Genomic DNA, 22,333 nt, shown 5'->3' with positions numbered 1-22,333 from the left:
GAGTCTATCCTTTGCTTTTCTCATTTTTCGTTTAAACAAACCTCCCTCCCTCCCTTTCGTTTTTGTCCAGCTGCCCTGTTTGGATCTCACACTCTTTCGATCCTGGCCGTGCCCTTGCCTGTGATCCCCTCCCCCTCTCTGCGGTCGACCGCTCTCGATCGTGCGACATTCTGCCTCTTGACGTAACCGCACCTATATTCTACTTGACCACGGCAGACTCGTACTGCCACGGGCATTGATTCGTGCCATCATGGCTATCCATGATGTCGGCCTGGAAGGCCTTCATCAGCTATTCCAACGGGTGAGTCCTAATGATGTTTGTGGGATTGCGCTCGGTCGCATTCCTTGATTGATGCTGAAGAGCGCATCTCTAACCCTCCCACAGAGCAGTGATGATCCGCAAAGCGCTTCCAACTCGGCCTCGGGCCTGGTCACGACCTTGGTCCCCTCCTTGATCTCTGCCGCGGCCATGGTAATCATCTTCATTATCTTGCGACGCAGTGAAACTCGCATGTACATGCCCCGAACCTACCTGGGTGTTCTGCGCCCCTCGGAGCGTACTCCCGCTTCTCCTACTGGCCTCTGGAACTGGATTTTGCAAATGTACCGGCTGCCCGATGAATATGTCCTGCAGCATCACTCCATGGATGCCTATCTCCTCCTGCGCTTCCTGAAGGTTGTGTCGATGATTTGCTTCGTGGGAGCTTGCATGACCTGGCCTATCCTGTTCCCGGTCAATGCAACGGGCGGCGGCGGCGGTCAGCAATTAGATATGCTGAGCATGTCGAACGTCAGCGCCGATAAGTATGCTCGCTACTTCGCTCACGCATTCATTGCATGGCTCTTTGTCGGTGTGTACTTCCTGTAATGTATGGCTCGGGGGTGTCCGTCACTAATGGTATTGCTAGGCTTCGTCTTCTACACGATCACCCGCGAATGCCTGTTCTACATCAATCTGCGCCACGCTTACGCCCTCGCTCCGGCCTATGCCAGCCGTCTCTCGTCTCGCACCGTGCTCTTTACTGCGGTCACCGAAGATTACTTGAGCCGCGACAAGATTCGACAGATGTTTGGTCCCGAGAAGGTGAAGAATGTCTGGCTTACGACCAACACCAGCGAATTGGACGATAAGGTTGCCGAGCGCGAGGACGCTGCGATGAAGCTCGAGGCAGCGGAGACGAAGCTCATCAAATTGGCCAACGCTGCTCGCCTGAAGGCCCTCAAGAAGCAAGGGTCCGTGGAGGAAGGCCAGAACGCAGGCGATAGCCTTTGCGACGATGACGATGAGTCCGGCTCGGTTGCAGCTCGCTGGGTGCGACCCCAAGACCGCCCTACCCATCGGCTCACATTCCTGGTCGGTAAGAAGGTTGATACCATCAACTGGGCGAGATCTGAGATCGAGCGTCTTCAACCCGAGATCGAGGAACTTCAGGCCAAACACAGGGAAGGTAATGCGGAGCTGGTGTCGTCTGTCTTCGTTGAATTCCACGCCCAGGCCGATGCTCAGCAGGCTTTCCAGTCTGGTTAGTGTTCCATGTCCTCCGTCTTTTGTGTCCAGCTATGCTAACTCGCGCACAGTGGCCCACAACTACCCCCTGCACATGGCGCCTCGTTACATCGGCCTGGAGCCCACCCAGGTCATCTGGTCCAACTTGCGCATCAAGTGGTGGGAGCGACTCGTTCGTTACTCTGTGACCATCGCATTTGTTGTCGCTTTGATTGTCTTCTGGGCCATCCCCACTGCCGTGGTTGGCTGCATCTCGAACATCAACTTCCTGACTGAGAAGGTTCCTTTCCTTCGCTTTATCAATGACGTTCCAAGCTGGATTCTGGGTGTTATCACGTCTCTTCTGCCTACGGTCATGATGTCCGTACTCATGGCCTTGCTGCCAATTATCCTCCGATGTAAGTTGCAACCCTCGGCCTCCATGTATGTGAAGTCTGAGCGCATTCTCATCTGTCGATAGTGATGGCCAAACTCGGTGGCGCTCCCAGCTTGGCTGCCGTGGAGTTGACTACACAAAACTTCTATTTCGCGTTCGAAGTCATCCAGGTTTTCCTGGTTGTCACTATTTCATCTTCCGCCTCCAGTGTCGTCTCCGATATTATCAACAATCCCACTTCCGCTGCGTCTCTGTTGGCTGAAAAGATTCCCACCGCTTCGAACTTCTACATCTCGTACATCATCCTGCAGGGGTTGTCTTTCAGTGCCGGTGCTCTGCTGCAGATCAGTGGACTGATCCTCGGCAAGGTCCTGGGTCGGCTCCTGGACAACACGCCGCGAAAGATGTACAGCCGTTGGTCCAACCTTGCTGGTCTGGGCTGGGGAACTGTGTATCCTATCTTTACCCTTCTCGCTGTGATCGGTAAGTAACTGTTTGTTAAGGATGTTGGGAACGGCCAGCTGACAATACATACAGCTATCGTCTACTCGTGTATTGCACCCCTCGTTCTCGGGTTCGCCACCATCGGTCTTTATCTCTTCTACTTCGCCTACCGCTACAACATGCTGTATGTGTCGAACGCCAACATTGACACCCAGGGCAAGGCCTACGTCCAGGGTCTGAAGCACCTGACTGTGGGCTGCTATCTCCTGATGGTCTGTCTGATTGGTCTCTTCGCCATCGCTACCGCTGCCGACAGCATTGCCACTGGACCCCTGGTCCTCATGATCATTCTGCTGGTTTTCTGTGTTCTGTACCACGTGGGCCTCAACAATGCCCTGGAGCCCCTGATCCACTACCTGCCCAAGAACCTCGAGTCGGAGGAAGAAGCCCTGCTGTCTCGCGAGCAGACCAAGGTGAGCCAGTCCGGCGAGGCGTCGGATGATGCCGCCGCCGGCGGCTCCAAGACACGCGACAGCGGCGTGGCCAACATCGACTCCGCCGAACGGGGTCTGACCTCCGACGAGCCCCAGGCTAAGCCCAACTTCCTGCTCCGGTACCTTCGTCCCGACAGGTACGACAGCTATGCGCACATGCGCCGCCTGGTTCCTAGCGGACAGGAGATCACCAAGTATGACCCCGAGGTGGAGCGGGACGCTTACTTCAACCCGTCCATCAAGGCACAGGCTCCTCTGCTCTGGATTCCTCGCGATGAGCTCGGTGTCAGTCGCCAGGAGGTCAAGCACACCTCCCGGGTCATCAAGATCACCGACGAGGATGCCTGGCTGGACGAGAAGAACCACATCTGCTGGGACTTGGACAAGGGTGTTCCTCCGATCTTCAAGGAGAAGGTTTACTACTAGATACCCAGACGCAAGGAAAAGAGAAAAGAAAAACGATGTGTATGGATATTCTACCGACTGTTGGATGATAATGGTGATGGTGATGGTGATGGGAGAATAAGTTTACAGAGAACCTTGATACCCACGGATTTGGAGGCCATAAGAGTATATGGCTGGCTTCTGGAAGATAAAGATAATACGGATGTTCATGTTTTATTTCTAATTATACTAACTAATTATGAGTTCCTAAGTGTTGAGAAGAAGAAATGGCCGTGATGTTTACATACATATATATGCAAGGTTATTATAAATATCACATAATGATCGTTAAAATGAATATCCCCCTAATACCTCAACTGAGCTATTATTACTATGATAAGATTACTCCCCCTCATCAGGATGAACCCTCTCCCATCCCCTCCTCACCCTCATTCATCCGATCAGACCAACGCCTCACCCAAGCAAGCAACCTTAGATCATACCCATATTGATCCGCCGCCGCGGCATACGCGATATGCACTATATCAGCCACCGTACTGTCATGTCACCAATAACTAGCCTGAGACTTGTTCTTCGAGGACGATGGCGATGGTGGTGCCGGTAATGGACGCTTTGGGGGCGGTGAGGGTGATGGTGCTGGGTTCTTCGGTGAGGTTCATTGTACTACTATTGTTTCGTCGTAGGTAGTAGGCTGTGAAGTGTTGGAGTGGGGGAGGAGGGAAGGAATAATATTGGATAGTATAGATGCAATGCAGATGGATATGTAATCATGATAACAATCTGGGGGAGGGGGATCGTGCTTGACGTCACGGGCATACGTGAGAAAGGGAAAAGTTCAGGAACTGGTTTGGGATTACAGGAACTGGTTAATTTTAGATGTCGGTGATACGGAGTTACATTATGTCACTATGCCTGTGATACTTGTCTGGATGTATTTTCAATTCGAATGTTTGTTTTAAGTTCCCTGCATCCATCTCAATGTAGTATCTTCAGTCTGCGAACTATTGGATGGAATTAAATGAATGCAAAGCCGAGGTGTCACACCCAAAAGAGTAGAAAGTAATTAAAATGGGCGGGTCTGGCCACCGCGAGCTTATGGCCCGCCCCGCCAATCACAAATGATGGCCGGGCCTGGCTCGGTCGTCGTGCAGGTCGGCACTCCCTCCCTCGGTATTTGATTGGCTGGGATTGACAGTTTCGGCCGGCGGAGAACGCGGCGTCATCAAGCCGTTACGTTTGCCGTTTTGGCCGAAAAGGGTCTGTCTGTCTAGTTTGCAATTCTGCAAGATTGCACACCCACAATTACCATCGCCCCCCTGTGAATAATTTCTGAGCAAACATACATCTCTGATCAACATCTCTGGTCCTTCCAGATGAACCATGGTTTGACTGTCCAATCCGCCACCATCGCCGTGCCTGTGTGACTTGTGTGACTTGTATCCCCCCGGAGGGGTTGCGCTATAAGTATCCGATTGTACTCCCCCGCATCGGCCAGGGGAATGAAGCAGGATTCGGCAGCAGTAACAGACTCCCACCCCCCACGCGATCATGATGCAGCCCACCCCTGTTCCTCGTGATATCCTCATCGTTGGCGCCGGCATCGCGGGTCTGGCCAGCGCCATCTCTCTTGCCAAGGAACTGGCTTCCTCCATCCCCGACCTCAAAATATCCGTCTTCGAAGGCGCACCAGGGCTATCGGCCTCAGGGGGCGCCATCAGCCTGACACCAACGGCGCAAAACTATCTCGACAAGCTGGGCGTCTTGTCCGAACTCAATCGCATGGGCAGTGAAGCCGGCATCGAAGTCGATCTCATTGAACTCTTCTCCCTCCGCTCAGGTCGTAGACTTGGGCCTCTTAAATTCACCGACGAGAATGGCTTCGGTTACGGTGGCTACAAGGGCCGTCGAGTCATGCGAAATGCCCTCTCGCGCGCCATGTTATCCGTTATCCAAAATCACCTACCCTCGGTTTCCGTCTACTTCAACAAGAAAGTGGTAGGCGGCACCACAACCGACTCCTCCGTCACCTTATCTTTCGAAGATGGCTCCTTCGCTACCGGAGATCTTGTTCTGGGCTGCGACGGCGTCCACTCTATCACGCGCACTCGCATTGTCGATCCCGGCAACCGCTCCGAATACACCGGCATCTCCTTCATCCAGAGCGTCTCCGACGCCCACGATCTCCCAGTCCCCATGCATTTCAACCAGACCGCCATCCACCTCACCCGCCATAGTTCCCTCCTTACCAGTTACTGCGACCCTGATCGCCAGAAGATCTTCTCCGCCGCCATCCTCCGTGTGAACGAACACCTCATTGAGCGCTACCAAGCTACTTCGAAAAGCGATTGTCCCGAACAAGCCAGCATGAAGATGTCCATTCGCTATCTGGTGCGCACGCAGTTTGCCAAATCCGCCCTCCCTAGCATCCGCGCACTTCTCGACCACACTGAAGATTGGGCTTTGTACCCAGTATATCAGGTCCGGCAACGAGGGAAATGGCACAAGGGACGGATTCTTCTCTTGGGGGATGCAGCGCATGCGGTAAGCCATAACCTAGCCTCCATACTTTTATCTTTTGAAGCAGATATTGATCATCGAATATAGATGCCTCCCCGCGACGAATCCGCCGCATACTCCATCGAAGACGCCCTCATCTTCACACAAATCTTCTCCCGCAACCTGCACGCACCTCTCTCCACGACCTTCCAAGAATACGAGTCCCTGCGCCGCGAGCTCGTCAACAAAGTCTTTGACGCCTCCCGCCGTCTCTGGCAAAGTGATCTCGACAAGGGATTGTTCCCAGGCCACGTGCGCGAACTCATGTCGCCGGTACATATGTCGCCTGGGGGTTGTGTCCCGGCACCAACGACAGCAATAGCTTCAGCAAGACCGGGCATTCCAACGGCTACGCACCAGAGTTTCTCGGATCTGTCGGTGTACTCGTTGACCCGGGAGTTCCAAGGGGAGATTGAATCTTAGTTGATTTGAGCTATGGATAGATACAAGGACGGCATATAGAGGTGTTTACAAGGTCCTTACTTCGGGTTTTATGTTCTCTTGCGGGTACGCAATGTTAATTCTTTCACACGGATGGATCATAGAAAGGAATGGGATCTGGAATGGGACGGGACAGGACCGGACATATGGCTAGAAACGAGCGTTACGACCACACTACAAGCAATGATAATACTTTTCCTTTACTACACCTTTCTTCATCTCTTTAGTGACCCCTATATCACCCGCGTGGTCCATATCAATTAGCCTTTCCTCGACTACGAAGGTTAGTGAGAAGGGGCTGATTTGTACCGTAGCGCCAAAGACCAAGTATCTGTCTCCGGGCCCCATTTCATCTGGGGCATTGCCTTTGGACTTCTGAAAATTGGTATCCCAATCTCATCGCCCGGTGGGGTGCGCAGGGAGATCTTGGGAACCGTGCTGCCGGACCCGGCGAGGTGGATGTCTTTGATTAGGTGCTTATTGTTATGGCCATCGTGGACCAGCTGAGCTTAGCTGTGCAAATGAAGTAGATTTATTGGAGGATTGAGTGTAGATCTAGAAGGATGGAAGTGATCCACCGTGGCGTCACCGCCCGGGCGTGCCTGGTTTTCTGCCGTCCATTTTTTCCGTTTATCAAAAGATCCCCGAAATCCGTTGCTTCTCCGTTCATCTCCCTCTCATCCTCCCATTCTCCCTCCTTTTGTCTTATTTATTTTCCCATCTTCATTGGTTTAATAGATATTTCTTTGTTTTTAATTGTTTTCCTGTTACCCTTTTACTCTTCCTAAGCTCCTCATCATGCTGGGCGCTTTCCGCCGTTCCGCCGGCGCCGTCCATGCGCTGCGAGCTTCACGATCTCTGCTGGCCAGATCGATTCCTCAGCAACCCCAATGGCTCTCTGCTTCAGCGCCTGCGGTCTCATACGGTGCTCGCGCCCTCTACCACCCGTCTCCGGCTTTTCTTGATGCCAGAGCAGCAGCTCAGGCGCAACTCAATGTCGCCGCCGATATCGAGCCCCGGCTACCCAGTACCGATTTTCACAGCCTGGCACAAGACGGCCTGGTCAACGACAGACTGATCCGAACCGTGACAGATTCCATGAAGATTCAAACCATGACTGATGTCCAAGCCAAGACGATCCGTGAAACACTGAGCGGCGATGATGTGTGAGTAGTTCCTCGTTTCTGCCTCCCTTCTTTCATTCTCCTGCAATGGCGGCTGACCTTGATTTTTCTTCCCATACAGCTTGGCACAGGCAAAGACCGGAACCGGAAAGACCCTTGCGTTCTTGATCCCCGTCATCCAGCGCCTTGTTAATGATCCGTCGATCAAACGCTCGCGTCCCGGATACCGGGGGAGAAACCCACCCGACATTCGGGCGATTGTCATCTCTCCGACTCGTGAGTTGGCAGAACAGATTGCCAACGAGGCACAACGCTTGGTGTCTGGATTGGGTTTGGCCGTGCAGACGGCAGTTGGCGGCACTCAAAAGAGATTGCATCTAAACAAGATCCGGACCGAGGGCTGCAATATCTTGGTTGGAACTCCTGGTCGTCTGAAGGATCTTCTTTCCGATCCCTACAGCGGTGTCAAGGCGCCGCAGCTTCAAGCTCTCGTCTTCGATGAGGCTGACCGCTTGTTGGATGATGGCTTCTCGCAAGAGATCGGTGAGATCAAGGACCTCCTGCCAGCACCCGAGGAGGTCGACCGTCAGACCCTGATGTTTTCCGCCACCGTACCAGGTGAGGTTATGGACATGGTGCGTCAGACTATGAAGCCCGACTTCAAGTTCATCAAGACTGTCTCGGAGGATGAGGTGCCCACCCACTTGCGGGTGCCCCAGAAGGTCGTCTACCTGGATGGCTTCCAGAACGGCTTGCCTGCTATTCTAGAGCTGGCAAAGAAGGGTTACGCTGAAAATTCGCATTTCAAGGCCATTGTCTACCTGAACGCAACAACGATGGTCTCGCTGGCCAACGACATTTTCAGGCGGCTTCAGAATGATCCTGAGGACCGTACCAAAGGACATGCTCTCAACCGTCTCCCTATCTACCAAATCCATTCGCGGCTGACTCAGGCGCAAAGAACTCGTGTCACAAGTACTTTCCGCAGCGCGTACCGCGGCATTCTCTTCTCCTCCGACGTGACAGCCCGTGGTTTGGATTTCCCGGACGTCACGCACGTCATCCAATATGGACTTCCCAACGAGCGTCAGACCTACATCCACCGCGTGGGGCGCACGGGCCGTGCGAACAAGGAAGGTGAGGGTTGGATCTTGCTGCACAAGAACGAGAAGCGTGCCTTCAAACAGATATTGGGCGACCTGCCTATCGAGGAGGATCAGACCTCGGTTCCCGTTGCGCATATCAACATGCGCGAAGAGATTGAGGACGATGGCTCAGAGACGAGCCGAACTCTACAACAATACAAATTCGCCGCGCAGGATGTTCCCATCGACGATCGAGTGGAGGCTTGGAGGTCCCAAGCGGGTACCATCATAGGCAAACTCCAACCTCTGTCGGCGACCCTGCCTGCCATGCATGACTTGTGCACTTACGGATACTTGCTGCCCAAGCCTCCGCAGCTCCCTTTGAGGATCCAACAAGCTCTGGAGAGGGGCGACAAGCCCCCTCCGAGGTCCAAGCGTGGTGGACCCCGCGATTTCAGGTCCCGGGATTCCTACAGGCCCCGTTCCAGTGGTGGCTATAATGACCGCTACCAACACTCTTCATCCCGCGATTCCCGCAATCCTTGGAACGAGAGAGGCTCCTCTCGTGGCCGTCGCGAGGGCCGTCGCGAGAGCCGCTCCTACAACCGCTACTGATCCCGGTGCTTGAGGCCAGAATCATTAACGCTCTTCGATACCCTTCCTATGAAACGCAGCCCTGCTAAAATTGACCTTTGAAACCGGCTTGTTATAATAGTGCCGCATATCTATTCGGGGATGAGCTCTTCCTTTCTTCTTCTTCTCATTGTGGTTGGACTGCGTGCAATATGTTTCTCTTTAAAAAGTGTTCGATATGTGATCGGCTTGTATACTACATAACAGATACCACGTGAATATGGCATAGTCTCTACTCTAGATATAACATATACTTGTATAATATGATGGAAATTCCAACATGCGACCCTATCATTATCAGTTCGTATGATGTAGGAAATAAATCAGAAGATGGCTTGCTTTCCAGTCTTCGTAACGTGACCACTTCCTACGAGAGAGACCGTAGGATCGATTACAATTCATTCTAGCACCATACTGATTATAGTTCTACTTATATTGAAACCGGTGTAAAGAATAAAATGCTTTTGATCTATCCATAACCCCAAGACAGTCAGTCCTAATATAATACATACATACATGCTGCCATCTATATCCAATACAATAAAACCATAACAATCGCTATCAAAAGCATCATTAAGCATCCTCCCCATTCTTCATCTTCTCACTCTCCGCCTTCTTCGCCGCAAACCTCTCCCTAGCCAGCTCAATCTTCGACTTCGGCTTCTGACCTCCCTCACCACCAACATCCAATCCCTTGGCCTTGGCCGCCCACTCACCCCTCCGACGCTTATACAAGTCCATCGACCAATTACGCCACACGGCACGACCGACAAACGAATCCCTCAGAGCCATTTCACTCCTTGCCAGTTCCTGCGCCATGCGCTCCTTGACGAAGAACACGTCCTTGGTAGCGTGCCAGAGGGCATCCACGACGCGGGATCCGCTGCTATCCAGGGCCAGTTCTTCGAGATGGCCTGCGAAGCGGGCGGTGAATTGACGCCGGAATTGCGGCGTCGAGGTGGGCAGAGTGAGGGACTTTTGGATGACGTGGGAGGCGGTGGGGTCTTTGGCGATGGTGAGGAGGGATTCGGGCGTTTGGGAGAGGAGGCTGCTGTAGACGAGGGCGCTGAGGGGGCCCGGGGCTGTGAGGATGGTTTGCACGAAGAGGGAGTTGTGGAGTTTGGCGCCTTTGGGGTTCGTGTTGATGTTGGCGTTGGCGTTGTCGGGGTCGAAGTTGGGCATTGCGGGGGGTTGTGGGTGGTCTTCGTCTTGGTCTTCGTTTTGGTTTTGTTGGGGTTGCGGTTCAGAGGGGGTGGTGGTGTCCTCGAGAGTGAGCATTTGGGCCAGTCGCTTGGCCGGGTCGCTGTCGTAGGCGGTTTCGAGGGAGCGTGCGATAGGGGTGGTGTCGACGCCGCGGACGATGCATCGCTCGACTAGGGTCTTGGGAACGATGACGCGGGAGCGTTCGATGAGGTTGGGGATCTGCGGGACGAGGAGTTCGACGGCGTTTTCGAGGTCGTCTTTTCCGAGACGTTCTAGGACTTTGAGCACGACGTAGCCGGCTGTGATGTTGCGCGACAGGGAGCGGAGTTGGTCGCGCAGGAAGTTCTTGTAGAGTCCCTTGAATAGCTTGCCCGGCATGTATCGGACGATGGTCTCGAGCAGGCGGGATCCCACGGGGTCGTAGAGAAGGCCGCGGATGAAGGTGGTGCTTTCTGTGCCTTCTTCGAAGGTGTCGTCGGGGATCAGTCGGCGGATGATCGACTTGGGGTCCTTCGCGCTGGCCTTTCCGAAGTGGGAGAGCTCCAGGTATACAAGGACTTGGAGGACTGGGTTTCCAACGGGGTGGGTGGCAAGTGCGCGAAGATAGGTGTCGTCGAGCACGGAGACCATATCCTGCATGACCTTCTTCAGGGTGCCCTCGAATGATTCGGGCACGCTGCGCTTCTGCGCAACGGGGTTCTCGTCCTGCACTTCGTTGAGGACGCCGTGTCTTTCCTTCTTGCGACTAGCAACGACCGAGTCGCTTAGGGATAGATCGACAGGCTCTCCTGCCAGCACCAGAAGGAGAACGCGAATGGTGTGCGACGCAAACCGCTCCGTCAGCAAGTATCCCCAGTTTCCTTCCAGCTCCTCGATGACCTTCATGAACATCTCCGCTAGCGACAGTTCGGGTTCGGGCTCGTCTCCATCCTCGGCATCGGTCTTGCTAGCCTTCTTGGATGGCTTTTGCGACACTTCTGGTGCAGCGTGGATGAACAGAGTCTCGCAGCAATGACTGGCGAATCGGTGCTGGACCAGGTGCAAGAAATGTCCGATGAATTTGTTGAACAGTCTCCGGATTTGGCGTATGTCCGACATCGAGATCAACTTCTCCATGAGTCGCGAACAGGACTGACTGCACGAAATCTTCAATTCCTTGCCCTCAGCCTCCTTGTAGACACTCTCGACAAAGACTCGTCGCTCCTCCGCATCTCCGAACTGGTTGGTCTCCAACACCTCGTTTGCACGCGAGAAGTATTCCTGCTCCTCGGGATCGAGAAGACCGTAGAAGGGCATATCACCCGTCTGCGCCATCTCCTCGTCCTGTTGTTGTCCATCGTCCAAAGCGATATAGTCGGCATCGTTAACGAAGTCGTTAGTCTCGTCTTCGGAAGGCTTCACTCGTTTGGGCACGACATCTTCGGGGGCGTCGTCGCGCTTCCGCTTGCTGGCTTCTTTGTTGGCTTTTTCGGTGGCGCGACGGCCTCTCTTGACCTTTTCACGAGGCATGATGTGACGATGTGCAATTGGGAGTTGAAGGGGGAAGTTTTCTTCTCGCCGATTCGCTTTTTTTCTGCGTTTTTCCCGCAATCGATAAGCGGTGGTCCGAGCGTCTTCCACCGCAGTTTGTCTTGTTTGCATTGCTTCTACTCCCTAGAGCAACTTTCATTTCACAATAATTTCTTCATGACAACTGCTGTGAAGAAGACGAGAGAATAGCATTAAATACTCAAGAGGTGACTTAAATCAGTCATTATGGTGCGACATCAGTCACCTCACCTGACGTTGAACTGACTTCAAAGCTGCTGCGGCACTATACAATGCCAGACTCAGTGCTCATGAATGTGATTGCTGACAATATAGATAGTGTTTTTACTACAGAATTGGCTAATCCGACTAAAATGAAGAAGACGAAGGAAAAAGACTGATAAACGCCCTTAGACGCTATGAAAAGCACATCCGAAATTCTCACTGAACTTCTAGCAGACACCGATGTCCCTTCGTGGATACCAGGAAATGCAGGACTTGCTCCATGTCCTCATCACTCATTCCTTCTCGGGATGATACCTCGGATCTTGGAAACTGTCGGAAGAAATGGGCAGTAGCCAAGCGCAGCTCTATCCGAGCCAAGTGCAATCCAAGGCAGTCTGTTACGGTCGGGTTAGCTGCTGGCTGACGTGCTCTACAGTCCACAGTCGGCACTTACTACGTGTCCCTGCCCCAAATGGCATGAATGCATCCTTCATCTCCTGGGTAGGCGAAGACCAACGGGAAGGGTCGAACCTATACAAGTACTAGTTAACAACCTCAGATTTGGCCAGCCCGAGTGCGAATGCTTGGACCACCTACTTTTCGGGCTCCGAGAACGCAACGGGATCACGGTGCAAGCTCCAGAGTTGCGTCGTTACAGTGCTTCCTCCGGGAACCCAATGGCCACCGAATATTGCCCCCTGTGGTGGTACAACGCGAGGGAGAGCACAAGGGACAGCGGGATACAGGCGCAAGGTCTCGTCAATGACCTGGTTCAGATAGGATAAGTGTTGGATATCCTTATCAGAGAATTGCTCGGGAAGTGTGGCCACCTCGGCAACAAGTGCTTGCCGAATTATTGGTGTTTTGCAGACTGCCCAGGTGAGATAGGTCAAAGTGTTAGCAGTGGTGTCACTTCCAGCGATGATGAGGTCGGAGGCATCGTCGCGGATTTCCGCATCAGGCAATCCTGCTTTGCCAGCATTATACAGCTTCGTGAAAAGTGTAGGCTTGACATTGTCGGGGCTAGCGGCTAGCAGCTTTTTGTACCGATTAATGGACTCGTCAGTATACTCCACTATTCGATTCCGGCTCTTGTTAGCCTCCTTGAAGAAAGGGATCGGCAGAAATGCCGCGAGCCTAGAGAGCACAGGAAAAGCTGCTCGAGACTCTCCGACGAAGGCGGCTATCTCCATGTCTTTGATGTGTTGATTTTTCTGTGTGCCTCGTTAATCCACGTCCAGAAGCCCGGCTGGCGATAGGCTATAATACCTTGCCTTGTTCCAACATCCGGAATGAGTCCCCGAAGGACAGTTCCCCAATAATGTCGCTAGCCATAAAGGAGAACCATTTCTGGACATCCGCTACTCCACGGATAGTCATCTCCTCTCGCATGCGTTTCATCGTGAGGCGGATGCGGCCCTCTATCAAGGGCTCCAGTGAATGCAAGTTCGCATCTGCGAAGGGCGATGAAAGGAGTCTGCGATGCTTACTGTGGAACTTTGGATCCGAAGTAGTGAAAATACTTTTTGCATTGTCGTGCTTGAGCAGTTCGTATACTGGCGACTTCAGGAAGCCACTTCCTATGCGATGGATTTCCCGAGCCCCAGCAAGCTCAGCAATGTCGACTGCGTTCGGGCCAACCCGGACGACAGGACCTGCATAGAGGCACGCAATTAGCCCCGAGGATGCTTCTTTCCGACGAAATGCCCTTACCATATTGTCGATGTAGCGCTTGCACATATCGTGGCCGGTTCCCTATGACCGTTTGATATCTGATGAAGATATCCGTCCATTTACACAGGAAGGGGCCGGGGACCGATGACAACGGGTTCCTTCGTTCGCGGTAAATATTCTACTCGTTTGCATGTTTAGCCTTGATCTATCAGGCAAAAACAAAAGATAACTCACAGTTACGACATAGAAGATGAGGAAAAGAAAGATCAAAGCCGGACCATGGCTAGCCACGAAGTTGGACCCCATCGCGCTTGCTGGGTGAAGAATTACTGGATCCTCAATGAACTAATGTCACGATCGACCGTCGGCTCTCGATATTATTTTTATAATGCAGAATGGAGGTAGGCTAGATTATGGACCGCTTCCTCAAAGAATAGCTGAAACGTGGGACGTGCGATGAAGTAATACCAAGTACAACCGAAAACGGACTGCAACTGAAGCTTCTGCCAGATAACAGTACACCATCCCCTCTAACAGCCAATAAGGGTAGACAAGCTTACGGACTGTTCATGCTCAATGTATTCGAGGCAGCGACTATCTCATATTGTCCGCGGATAGAGCAGCCGACACCCTGACGCAAGGTGCAGGGCGGTCGCAGGGTTGAGGTGAACTGGATGGCAATTATCCCATGGGTTCGACATCCAGATCTGCTTGATGAAGTGGGATTTACTTTGAGCTCAACCTAGCGGTGTAAGTGCCGGGCGCAATGTACTTGCACTTTTACTGCATACCTTGCATATCAACAGTTACACTGGTGAACTGGCTGCCATGGAGCAAGCCAAAGATCGATGTCATAGGTGATGTGGCACGACAATGCCATTATTCACTGGAAAACTAAGCCAAGCCTTTAGCTGCTCACTGATTAGACAAAACTGGTCATCACTGAGCCGACCGTCGTTCATCCGAGTGATCGCCGCCAACTGGTACCGTTTGGAAGCCCTACATCGACCGCATCCGGAGCCGCGACCAAACATAAACCTCAACCAGGAGAACGACAGCACCTGCACTAATATCAAACCTAATTTATTGCCATGACCTGGCTGACAGTCATGTTCCCGAACGACTCAACTCTAATTATCTTCCCACCTGTTCATCTTCCGGGTCGCGACTCTCATCCGAGCTTACCATTGGCTCGCGGGCGGTTCCGAGCATCATCGACTTGTCCTGGATACAACCTTGCTATCGCTGGCCGGCGTCATCGATCCGTCAACTTCCGGATACCGTTGCTGGTTCGCTGTGCTATGACCCCTGTTACAATTTACTCTGATGTTGTCTCATTCCTTTCCCTCCGCTGCTGCTCGGTCGCGATGCGTGCGCGGCTTCAAGGCATCAGCAGAAGTTGTTGACAGGAGTTCAAGCCAATCAAGGTGACCCCAGAGTGTCTCAATTGACACGACTAATTGGCTTGCGATGCCTCTGCTGTACGTGCGGGCTGTAGTCCCCTTTGAGGCCGGGGCGAATGCCACCGATGTGCTCATTAACGAGGTCCATTTCAATCGAACCGCATTGAATTACTATCACTACACGCTTTTCAGCAATGGGACTCTTTCCAATGGTACGGACTGCTATCTCGCCTTTAATCAATTCCAACCACACATGAACGAGAATGGGACTTTCGTGAACGGGACCTCCTGCTATGCACCCATTCGGGATATGGGTCGACATGCGTCGGCTGGCCTGGCTTTTGCCTTCATGTTTGTCTTCGCCATTGTTTTCACATTGATCAACATGCGCAAGCATAGCCGGCGGTACCTGCCTGCCGATCGCCGGTGGACACTCCTGGGCCGTCGGGCGAAATGGATCTGGATGCTTTTCATTGCCGCCTGCGGCACCATTAGCTGCTTCATGAGCATCGACGTGGATCGGGGGTACATCGTGAGCGTCCCGTTGATTCTACAGAGTGTGTTCTACACGCTGTTGACGCCGGGGATGATGGCCGCGGTATGGGAGGCGGTACGGCACTGGTCAGTAATGATAAGTTGCATACCTAGTCTTGTGGAACAGAACTGACACAAATTGCAGGGGCTCCTGGCAAGAGCGACAGATCTACGATCGGGATCCGTACGCATTCCAAGTATCCAGTAGCCGACAAGGGCAGGAGTTTGTGCTCCCGCTCGTCTTCTACGGATGCGCTTTGGCCAATTTTGTCTTGACCGTTCCGCGCTCCTGGACTGCGATTGAGATGCAACGCAGTCTCGACCAACAGCTCAATGAAGCCAAGCCAGTGGCTACAGATGTACGATGGCGTGCTGCCGGATTTGTCGCAATAGCTGGCGTCTTAGTGATCTGCTACAGCCTGGAGCATAGCATCTACCGCTACCGGGCGCGACCAACCAGTACCACAGGTCAGCTCTTATTCTACCTGAATGCGGCTCCATCGCAATTCCTTATAGCTATTGTGTTGCTTGGCATAAAGATCGGCTACGCTATTGCTTCTGCCTTCGACTGGACGATATCCCCTTTGAGATACGGAGTCGATTCTGGATGGTTCTACGGGCTGGGATACACACCGGTGCTGCTCTTGCTCATTCTGTTCAACATCTGTGGATACTGTGAACTGAATGAAGATAAGGCCTTGATCGTGCAGCGAGACGAGTTCGACCATGCAGTTGCCGATGCTGTGGGTGTCGGGCAGAGGAAGCCCAGCTGGTGGAAGAAGAGCCGCACCTTCGTTCGAGAGCTTAGTGACCATCACCGACGCCGGGGCTCGCAGCAAGACGATCGTGATATGAGTCGGTTTGTGGAAATGGGGATCATCAAGCCACGAGAGCAACCGCAGAAGGACGAACCCAAGCCAGAGACATGGGTGACGACGCGGACTGCCAGCCAGGGTAGTGAGTCGACTGCGGTGGCGCGTACGGAGAGCAATCCGGAGAGCAGCCCACCGTATGTCGAGTATACATTGCAGCAAGAATTGTCTCGTGATTCTTCTAACGAGACAGAGGTACATGGGCGCCCGCAGACTGGAAGGGACATATTGGGATAAGAAGAGAACAAGCCTGTAGGAATACGGATGTCATTGGAGGAAGTAGATAATTAGTCAGTTTGAGGTGTATCATGAGTTGATGATTATTTAGGCCAGATAAATAATATATATGGAAGCCAATGAAATGAAGTTATCCCCAGGTGATACATACCCATGCAGAGTATAGATAATAGCACGTGACCCCATGGATGTATGTTTGATCGGTTTGCCTCACCTCCATCGCAAAGCTTCAAGTCATCCTCCATCATCCACTTCACTACCATTGCTCAGACAGACCACAATTCGCGTTTAGATAACCCAAAGACGAAGCAGCGAGCAGGTCTTGCACATCATAATACCCCTCAGTGATTCTACCCACCCGCCCTTCCAACTCTTGTACAACATGGAACCCGAAAAGCGCAAATACGCCGCCGGGCCTTCCCTGCCACCCACCAGCGAAGACGACTCCAGCAAACGTCGCAAAGTGATCTGTCCAGCCCCCCCTCCTCCCTCTGCCAGCGCAGACGCCAATACCTCCGACAACAGCTCCTCCGATGACGACTCCGACGATGACTTCGGACCCAGTCTCCCTCCGCCAGAAGGCACCGTCTCTTCTGTTCCCGACACTGGCGCAACACAGCCCGCCCGCTCCGAAACTACTTCAGAAGCACCAAAAGCACCTCAACGCGATGCCTGGATGCTCGAGCCCATCGACGGCTCGAACCGCAACTCCCGTGTCGACCCCACAAAACTCCGCAATCGGAAATTCCAAACCGGGCGGGGAGCCAACACTACGCCCAGTGCGGGCGGGCTAGATGTTTCCTGGACCGAGACGCCAGAGCAGAAGATGAAGCGCTTGCAGGATGAGGTGCTGGGTGTACAGACACGGCCTACTGCTCCTGATGCAGGGGACTCGGCGGGAGGAGCGCGCGGCGCACAGCCCTCGCGGGCTATGCAGGAGAAGATCCACCGGTTTAATGAGGAGAAGAGAAAGGAGGAGGCAAAGGCGAGGGATGCGGAGAGAAAGAAGAAGAAGAAGGATGGAGAAGAGGAGGAGGATGATCCTAGTGCTCGCGCGTTTGATAAGGAGAAGGATATGTCGCTATCGTCGAAGATAACGCATGCGCAGAGACGGGAGATGATGAATAAGGCGGCGGACTTTGGGTCGAGATTCACAAGTGGGAAGTTTTTGTGATTGTGAAGCTTGTTCGGTAATTTTTACTAAGGCCTTGTCCGACTTGCTTCTCATGGTTGCAGCTCTGTCGTACGCAGGTGTCGTACGGGCTATCCGTTTGGCGATCGATTTTGTATAGGCGATAACTGGCACCCGGATGCTGCGCAGCTCCTTTATGCCAATGGTCGTTTCGGACAAGCCCATCGCCCTGAACAGCCAACGTTGATCACATCCCTCGTTGGATCTGATAGCATCACCTGCTGTTCGATCTCAAAGCTCATGGTGCCGCGCGAAGGACCAGTGATGCCATCCCAGGTGGTCGCCGCGGCGCGGTGACATGTTGGAGTACTGGAGAGTGGACTATGGCGATCATGGAATTGTCTTCTAGTGTCCTCATAGGTACAGATTGTAGGCTGATTCGCCGGAGTAAGATAGATTGGGTTCTCCGAAATCCGCCAAGATAGGAAGATCAAGATAACTTTAATTGGCGGCTGGGCTGGTTCGGATGGCGATCCCGCAGATAACATCTGGTGTGATCCCGGGGTACATCCACAGGCTTTGTGTTGTATATAGTTTATGTAAAGGCCATAGAGAAGCCTAGATGAACAAGCTCTATTATCAAAATTAGCTAAAATTATTATCACTTACGTAGAGGAAATAGTCAACGGAGCCATTGGTCGCATCTCCGCGGGATGATGGGCATACAGCTGCGAGGGGGTCAGAAATTAGTACGCCGGTGTCAGACCGGAGCTGGAAAAATAGTTCAGACAGTTTCAGAGAAATCCTGACTCGGGATAAGCTGAAGCACATAATATATCTATTTTTAATACTGAATAATTCCAGTCATATAATATCTCTGTAGATTATATAAATAATCTAAAATTTTTATTTATATTTATTCTGATACTGAATTATCTTAATTATCTGATTCTGTTTTTTTATTTATTAATATATTATAAATCTCCTCTTAGAATTTTTTAAATTTAAATTTAATTTAAACTTAACACAAACTTAACAAATTTACTTAATATTTTTATTATATAACTATGACGGACCAGTAAATTATTAATAAAATTATTTAATTTATTAATAATATTAAATCTGCAGATATATTTTTTATTAATATTTTATTATTTATAATATCTTGAACTAATATATATTTATTTTTATTTTAAAATATTTCTAGACTTGATATAATAAATAATTAATTAATAATTTTTTCAATAATAAATAATTTAAATTAAAATCTAAAGCTAGTACTGATTCAGATAATATTATAAATAATAATATATTATCTTTTTAAATTTATATTTTTTTATTTTTAGGTTTAGTTTCAGGAACAGAAATAATTATTAATAAAAATAATTAATTTTAAATTAAAATTAATAAAATTTAAGATCATCTTACTATACCTGAATATTTAAATATAAAAAATAATAGTATTAGTATTATTTATTTTATATATTATAAAAATTTATTATTATCTTATATTTTAAAATCATCTGTTTCTAATATTAATTAAATTTTTAATATTTTTATATTAAAGATATATTTATTCTTAATTTATACTAAGTTTAAACTAACTAACTTTATATTATAAATTTAATATAATATATAAATTAATATAATAGCTAGAAAAATAATATTCTAGTTATTTTAATAAAAAAATATAATATATAATTTAACTTAAGTTTAGTTCTAATCTTATATTTATTTAGAAATTAAATATTATAAATATTAAGATAATACCAGACTTTTCTATTCTACAGTATAAAATTATATTATATTTAATAAATTATTAACTTTATAATATTATTAATATTTTTATTTTTTTTATTTATTTATATTTCTAGTAGAAGCTCTACAGAGGTTTACTAAAGAATAAATATATTTATTATATAATATAAAGCTTAATATATTAATATTAAAAAATTCTACTATATTATACTGCATAATTAAAAGAATAAATAATATAAATATAATAAAGAAAAAACTTGTATATTACAGCTTTTTATAATTTTTAAAAAGAATTTAGTATATATTTTATTTAATTTAAATTTAAATTATAAATATTATTAACTTTTTTAAAGCAGATTTTCTTTAGCTATTTAAAATTTTTTAATATAAAGTTTTAATATAATATTATTATTATTAGTAAATAGAATATATAAGTTAATATTAAATATCTTAAGATATTAGTAGTTAATAAAGTTTAATAATTAATTAAAAATTATTTATAAATTACTTAATCTTAATCTTAATATAAATTCTATAATATATTTTAACTTTACTTAAATTTAATATATATTAATTTATATAGAATATCATCATTCTTAGGATTCTAGAAGAATTCTTAAAATAAAATATAAATTAAAATTTAATTTTTTTTATCTATTATTTGATATTAATTTTTATTTATTATTATAATTATATATTTTTATTATTTATATATTCCGCCTTTTCTAATTAAGCTTTTTATTAAAATTATAAATAAGATTAAAAATCTTTTATTAAAGATAAATATATTTAATTTAATAATAAATAAATTTTTTTTTAATTTAAACTTAATTTAAATACAATCTAATTTAATTTTTAGAAAAATTTTTTTAAATCTTATTTTTATTAGATTAATAGATTTTTTTAATTTAATATTTCTCAGAATTCTTTATTAAAATCTAAATATAGAAGATTATTTAGCTGTATTAATTTATAAAAAAAGATTATTATATTATTTAAAGAAAACTGATATAGCTGGTATATATTATAAAATTCTAATTTTTTTTTATTAATAATTTTTATAGATATTCTCTGAGAGTGGAATTTTAATAAAAATAAATTTTTTAATTAATAAATTCAAAATATTTTTTTTAATTTAATATAATAATATTTTATTATAATTTATTATACAGATCAACAAGCAGCTGTATTTTAAATAATTTATTTTATTAAAATTAATTTTTCTTTTAAAATAGTTACTAGAAAGATTAATGTCTTTAGTATTATAAAATAAAATAAAAAAATAAAAAATAAGTTTTATAATTTAATTTTAATTAATATTATTTATATATTAATTATAAAAGAGCTTAATATTTATATATATATTTTTATAAATCTTAAAATACAGAAAGCTTATTATATAATATTTCAAAGATTATTCTAAATATTAAATATTATTAATTAATAAAATATACTCTTTTTATATATATATCAGAGTAAGCAGAAAATTTAAATAATAATAATAAATATATATATAAAATAAGATCCAGGTTAGTAATAATTATTATTTAAATAATATTTAAACTTAATATTATTATTGAAGAATTCTATTATAAATTTAAAAGATTATTTTTATAAATTTAATCTAACTTAAAAATAAATAAAATATTTTTTATATATTTTAATATTTTATAAGATGCATGTTCAGAAAAACTTTTATAAAAAATTTAATAATTATTCTATAAAATATATAATATATATTATATAAGATTTAATCTCATATAATAAGTTTTTTATAAAAATAAAATTAATATAGAATATATATTTTAAAAATATAAAATTTTATAATTAGTTAAAGCACAAGCAGAAAACCTAGATATTAAGTAGATTATATCTTAATTAATTAAAAATTTATTATATATAGTAATAGATTATATATGTATATACTAGAATTATAAAAAATAATTATTTTTAGAATAATTATACTACCGGCTGAAAAGGATTCTTATTAAAAAATATTTTAAAATAAATAAGATTTAAAAAGAATTTTAATTTAATTTTGATTTTTATTTAATTTAGTTTTAGTTATATCTGAGTTTTAATCAAGTTTAAACTTGATTAATACTTAGTTGAAACTCAGATTAAAATCAGTTAATATTTAAATATAACTAAAATTATATTTAATATTTACTAAATTTTAATTAGATTAAAAAAATATAGTAAAGAGGTATTAATAAAACAGATTATATAAATTAAAACTAATATTAATTCTATATAATACAACTTTAATAGTATATTTTTGTGATAGGATCTACTTGTCAGGGTAGAAAGCCTGTTGACTAGGTAAGGAATTAACTATAAAACATAATAAATTAGTTTAATAATAACAAAGATAGCCTATATCCACGAAATAGACTGATTTTTGAGAGATCAGTAACTTTTTATAAAAAAATCAGTACCTTATAAATATCAGAAAAGTATAAAATCTTTATTAATAATCTTATAATTTTTATAATTATTATAATATATTATTCTGATGTCCAAGGCTCTGATAATTAAATAATTTTAATATAAATAATATTCTTTTTTACTAAGATAAGCTACCTGGCTCAGGTATTAAAAATAATCTTATATATTTTTAATTTAGAATAGTATAGATCTGATAATAGAAAATATAAAGTCTATAAGAAATACTGTAAAAATAAAATTATATATTATTTTTAT

General features: G+C 46.2%; 7 protein-coding genes across 7 annotated transcripts; 5 read left to right on the top strand and 2 right to left on the bottom strand.

The window, feature by feature from the left end:
* Positions 1 to 250: 250 nt before the first annotated feature.
* On the top strand, positions 251 to 3,247 carry AKAW2_41047A (putative DUF221 domain protein; the record flags this gene model as incomplete). The annotated part of the gene is made up of 6 exons (XM_041689443.1): positions 251 to 301; positions 386 to 851; positions 909 to 1,523; positions 1,579 to 1,905; positions 1,968 to 2,366; positions 2,421 to 3,247. The coding sequence occupies 6 exons, from the start codon at positions 251 to 253 to the stop codon at positions 3,245 to 3,247; spliced, it is 2,685 nt and encodes an 894-aa protein (XP_041543127.1).
* Positions 3,248 to 4,774: 1,527 nt separating this feature from the next.
* AKAW2_41046A (FAD-dependent oxidoreductase) lies at positions 4,775 to 6,205 on the top strand (the record flags this gene model as incomplete). Its single annotated transcript, XM_041689442.1, has 2 exons — positions 4,775 to 5,767; positions 5,831 to 6,205. 2 exons carry the CDS (start codon positions 4,775 to 4,777, stop codon positions 6,203 to 6,205), a joined length of 1,368 nt encoding a protein of 455 aa, XP_041543126.1.
* Positions 6,206 to 7,021: 816 nt separating this feature from the next.
* On the top strand, positions 7,022 to 9,047 carry AKAW2_41045A (DEAD/DEAH box helicase; the record flags this gene model as incomplete). The annotated part of the gene is made up of 2 exons (XM_041689441.1): positions 7,022 to 7,389; positions 7,469 to 9,047. 2 exons carry the CDS (start codon positions 7,022 to 7,024, stop codon positions 9,045 to 9,047), a joined length of 1,947 nt encoding a protein of 648 aa, XP_041543125.1.
* A 591-nt stretch (positions 9,048 to 9,638) lies between these two features.
* On the bottom strand, positions 9,639 to 11,777 carry nop9 (RNA-binding RNA processing protein NOP9; the record flags this gene model as incomplete). Its single annotated transcript, XM_041689440.1, has 1 exon — positions 9,639 to 11,777. One exon carries the CDS (start codon positions 11,775 to 11,777, stop codon positions 9,639 to 9,641), a length of 2,139 nt encoding a protein of 712 aa, XP_041543124.1.
* A 641-nt stretch (positions 11,778 to 12,418) lies between these two features.
* On the bottom strand, positions 12,419 to 14,000 carry AKAW2_41043S (uncharacterized protein; the record flags this gene model as incomplete). Its single annotated transcript, XM_041689439.1, has 5 exons — positions 12,419 to 12,551; positions 12,618 to 13,234; positions 13,290 to 13,675; positions 13,734 to 13,872; positions 13,929 to 14,000. The coding sequence occupies 5 exons, from the start codon at positions 13,998 to 14,000 to the stop codon at positions 12,419 to 12,421; spliced, it is 1,347 nt and encodes a 448-aa protein (XP_041543123.1).
* Positions 14,001 to 15,164: 1,164 nt separating this feature from the next.
* On the top strand, positions 15,165 to 16,740 carry AKAW2_41042A (DUF2434 domain-containing protein; the record flags this gene model as incomplete). Its single annotated transcript, XM_041689438.1, has 2 exons — positions 15,165 to 15,718; positions 15,777 to 16,740. 2 exons carry the CDS (start codon positions 15,165 to 15,167, stop codon positions 16,738 to 16,740), a joined length of 1,518 nt encoding a protein of 505 aa, XP_041543122.1.
* Positions 16,741 to 17,122: 382 nt separating this feature from the next.
* Positions 17,123 to 17,914, top strand: AKAW2_41041A (GPALPP motifs-containing protein 1; the record flags this gene model as incomplete). The annotated part of the gene is made up of 1 exon (XM_041689437.1): positions 17,123 to 17,914. One exon carries the CDS (start codon positions 17,123 to 17,125, stop codon positions 17,912 to 17,914), a length of 792 nt encoding a protein of 263 aa, XP_041543121.1.
* Between the last annotated feature and the right edge of the window lie 4,419 nt (positions 17,915 to 22,333).

The sequence above is a fragment of the Aspergillus luchuensis genome, chromosome 4, assembly GCF_016861625.1.
Source record: "Aspergillus luchuensis IFO 4308 DNA, chromosome 4, nearly complete sequence".
Lineage (NCBI taxonomy): Eukaryota > Fungi > Ascomycota > Eurotiomycetes > Eurotiales > Aspergillaceae > Aspergillus > Aspergillus luchuensis.
Note: the sequence above shows the minus strand (reverse complement) of the source record. Positions and strands in the feature narration are given on the sequence as shown.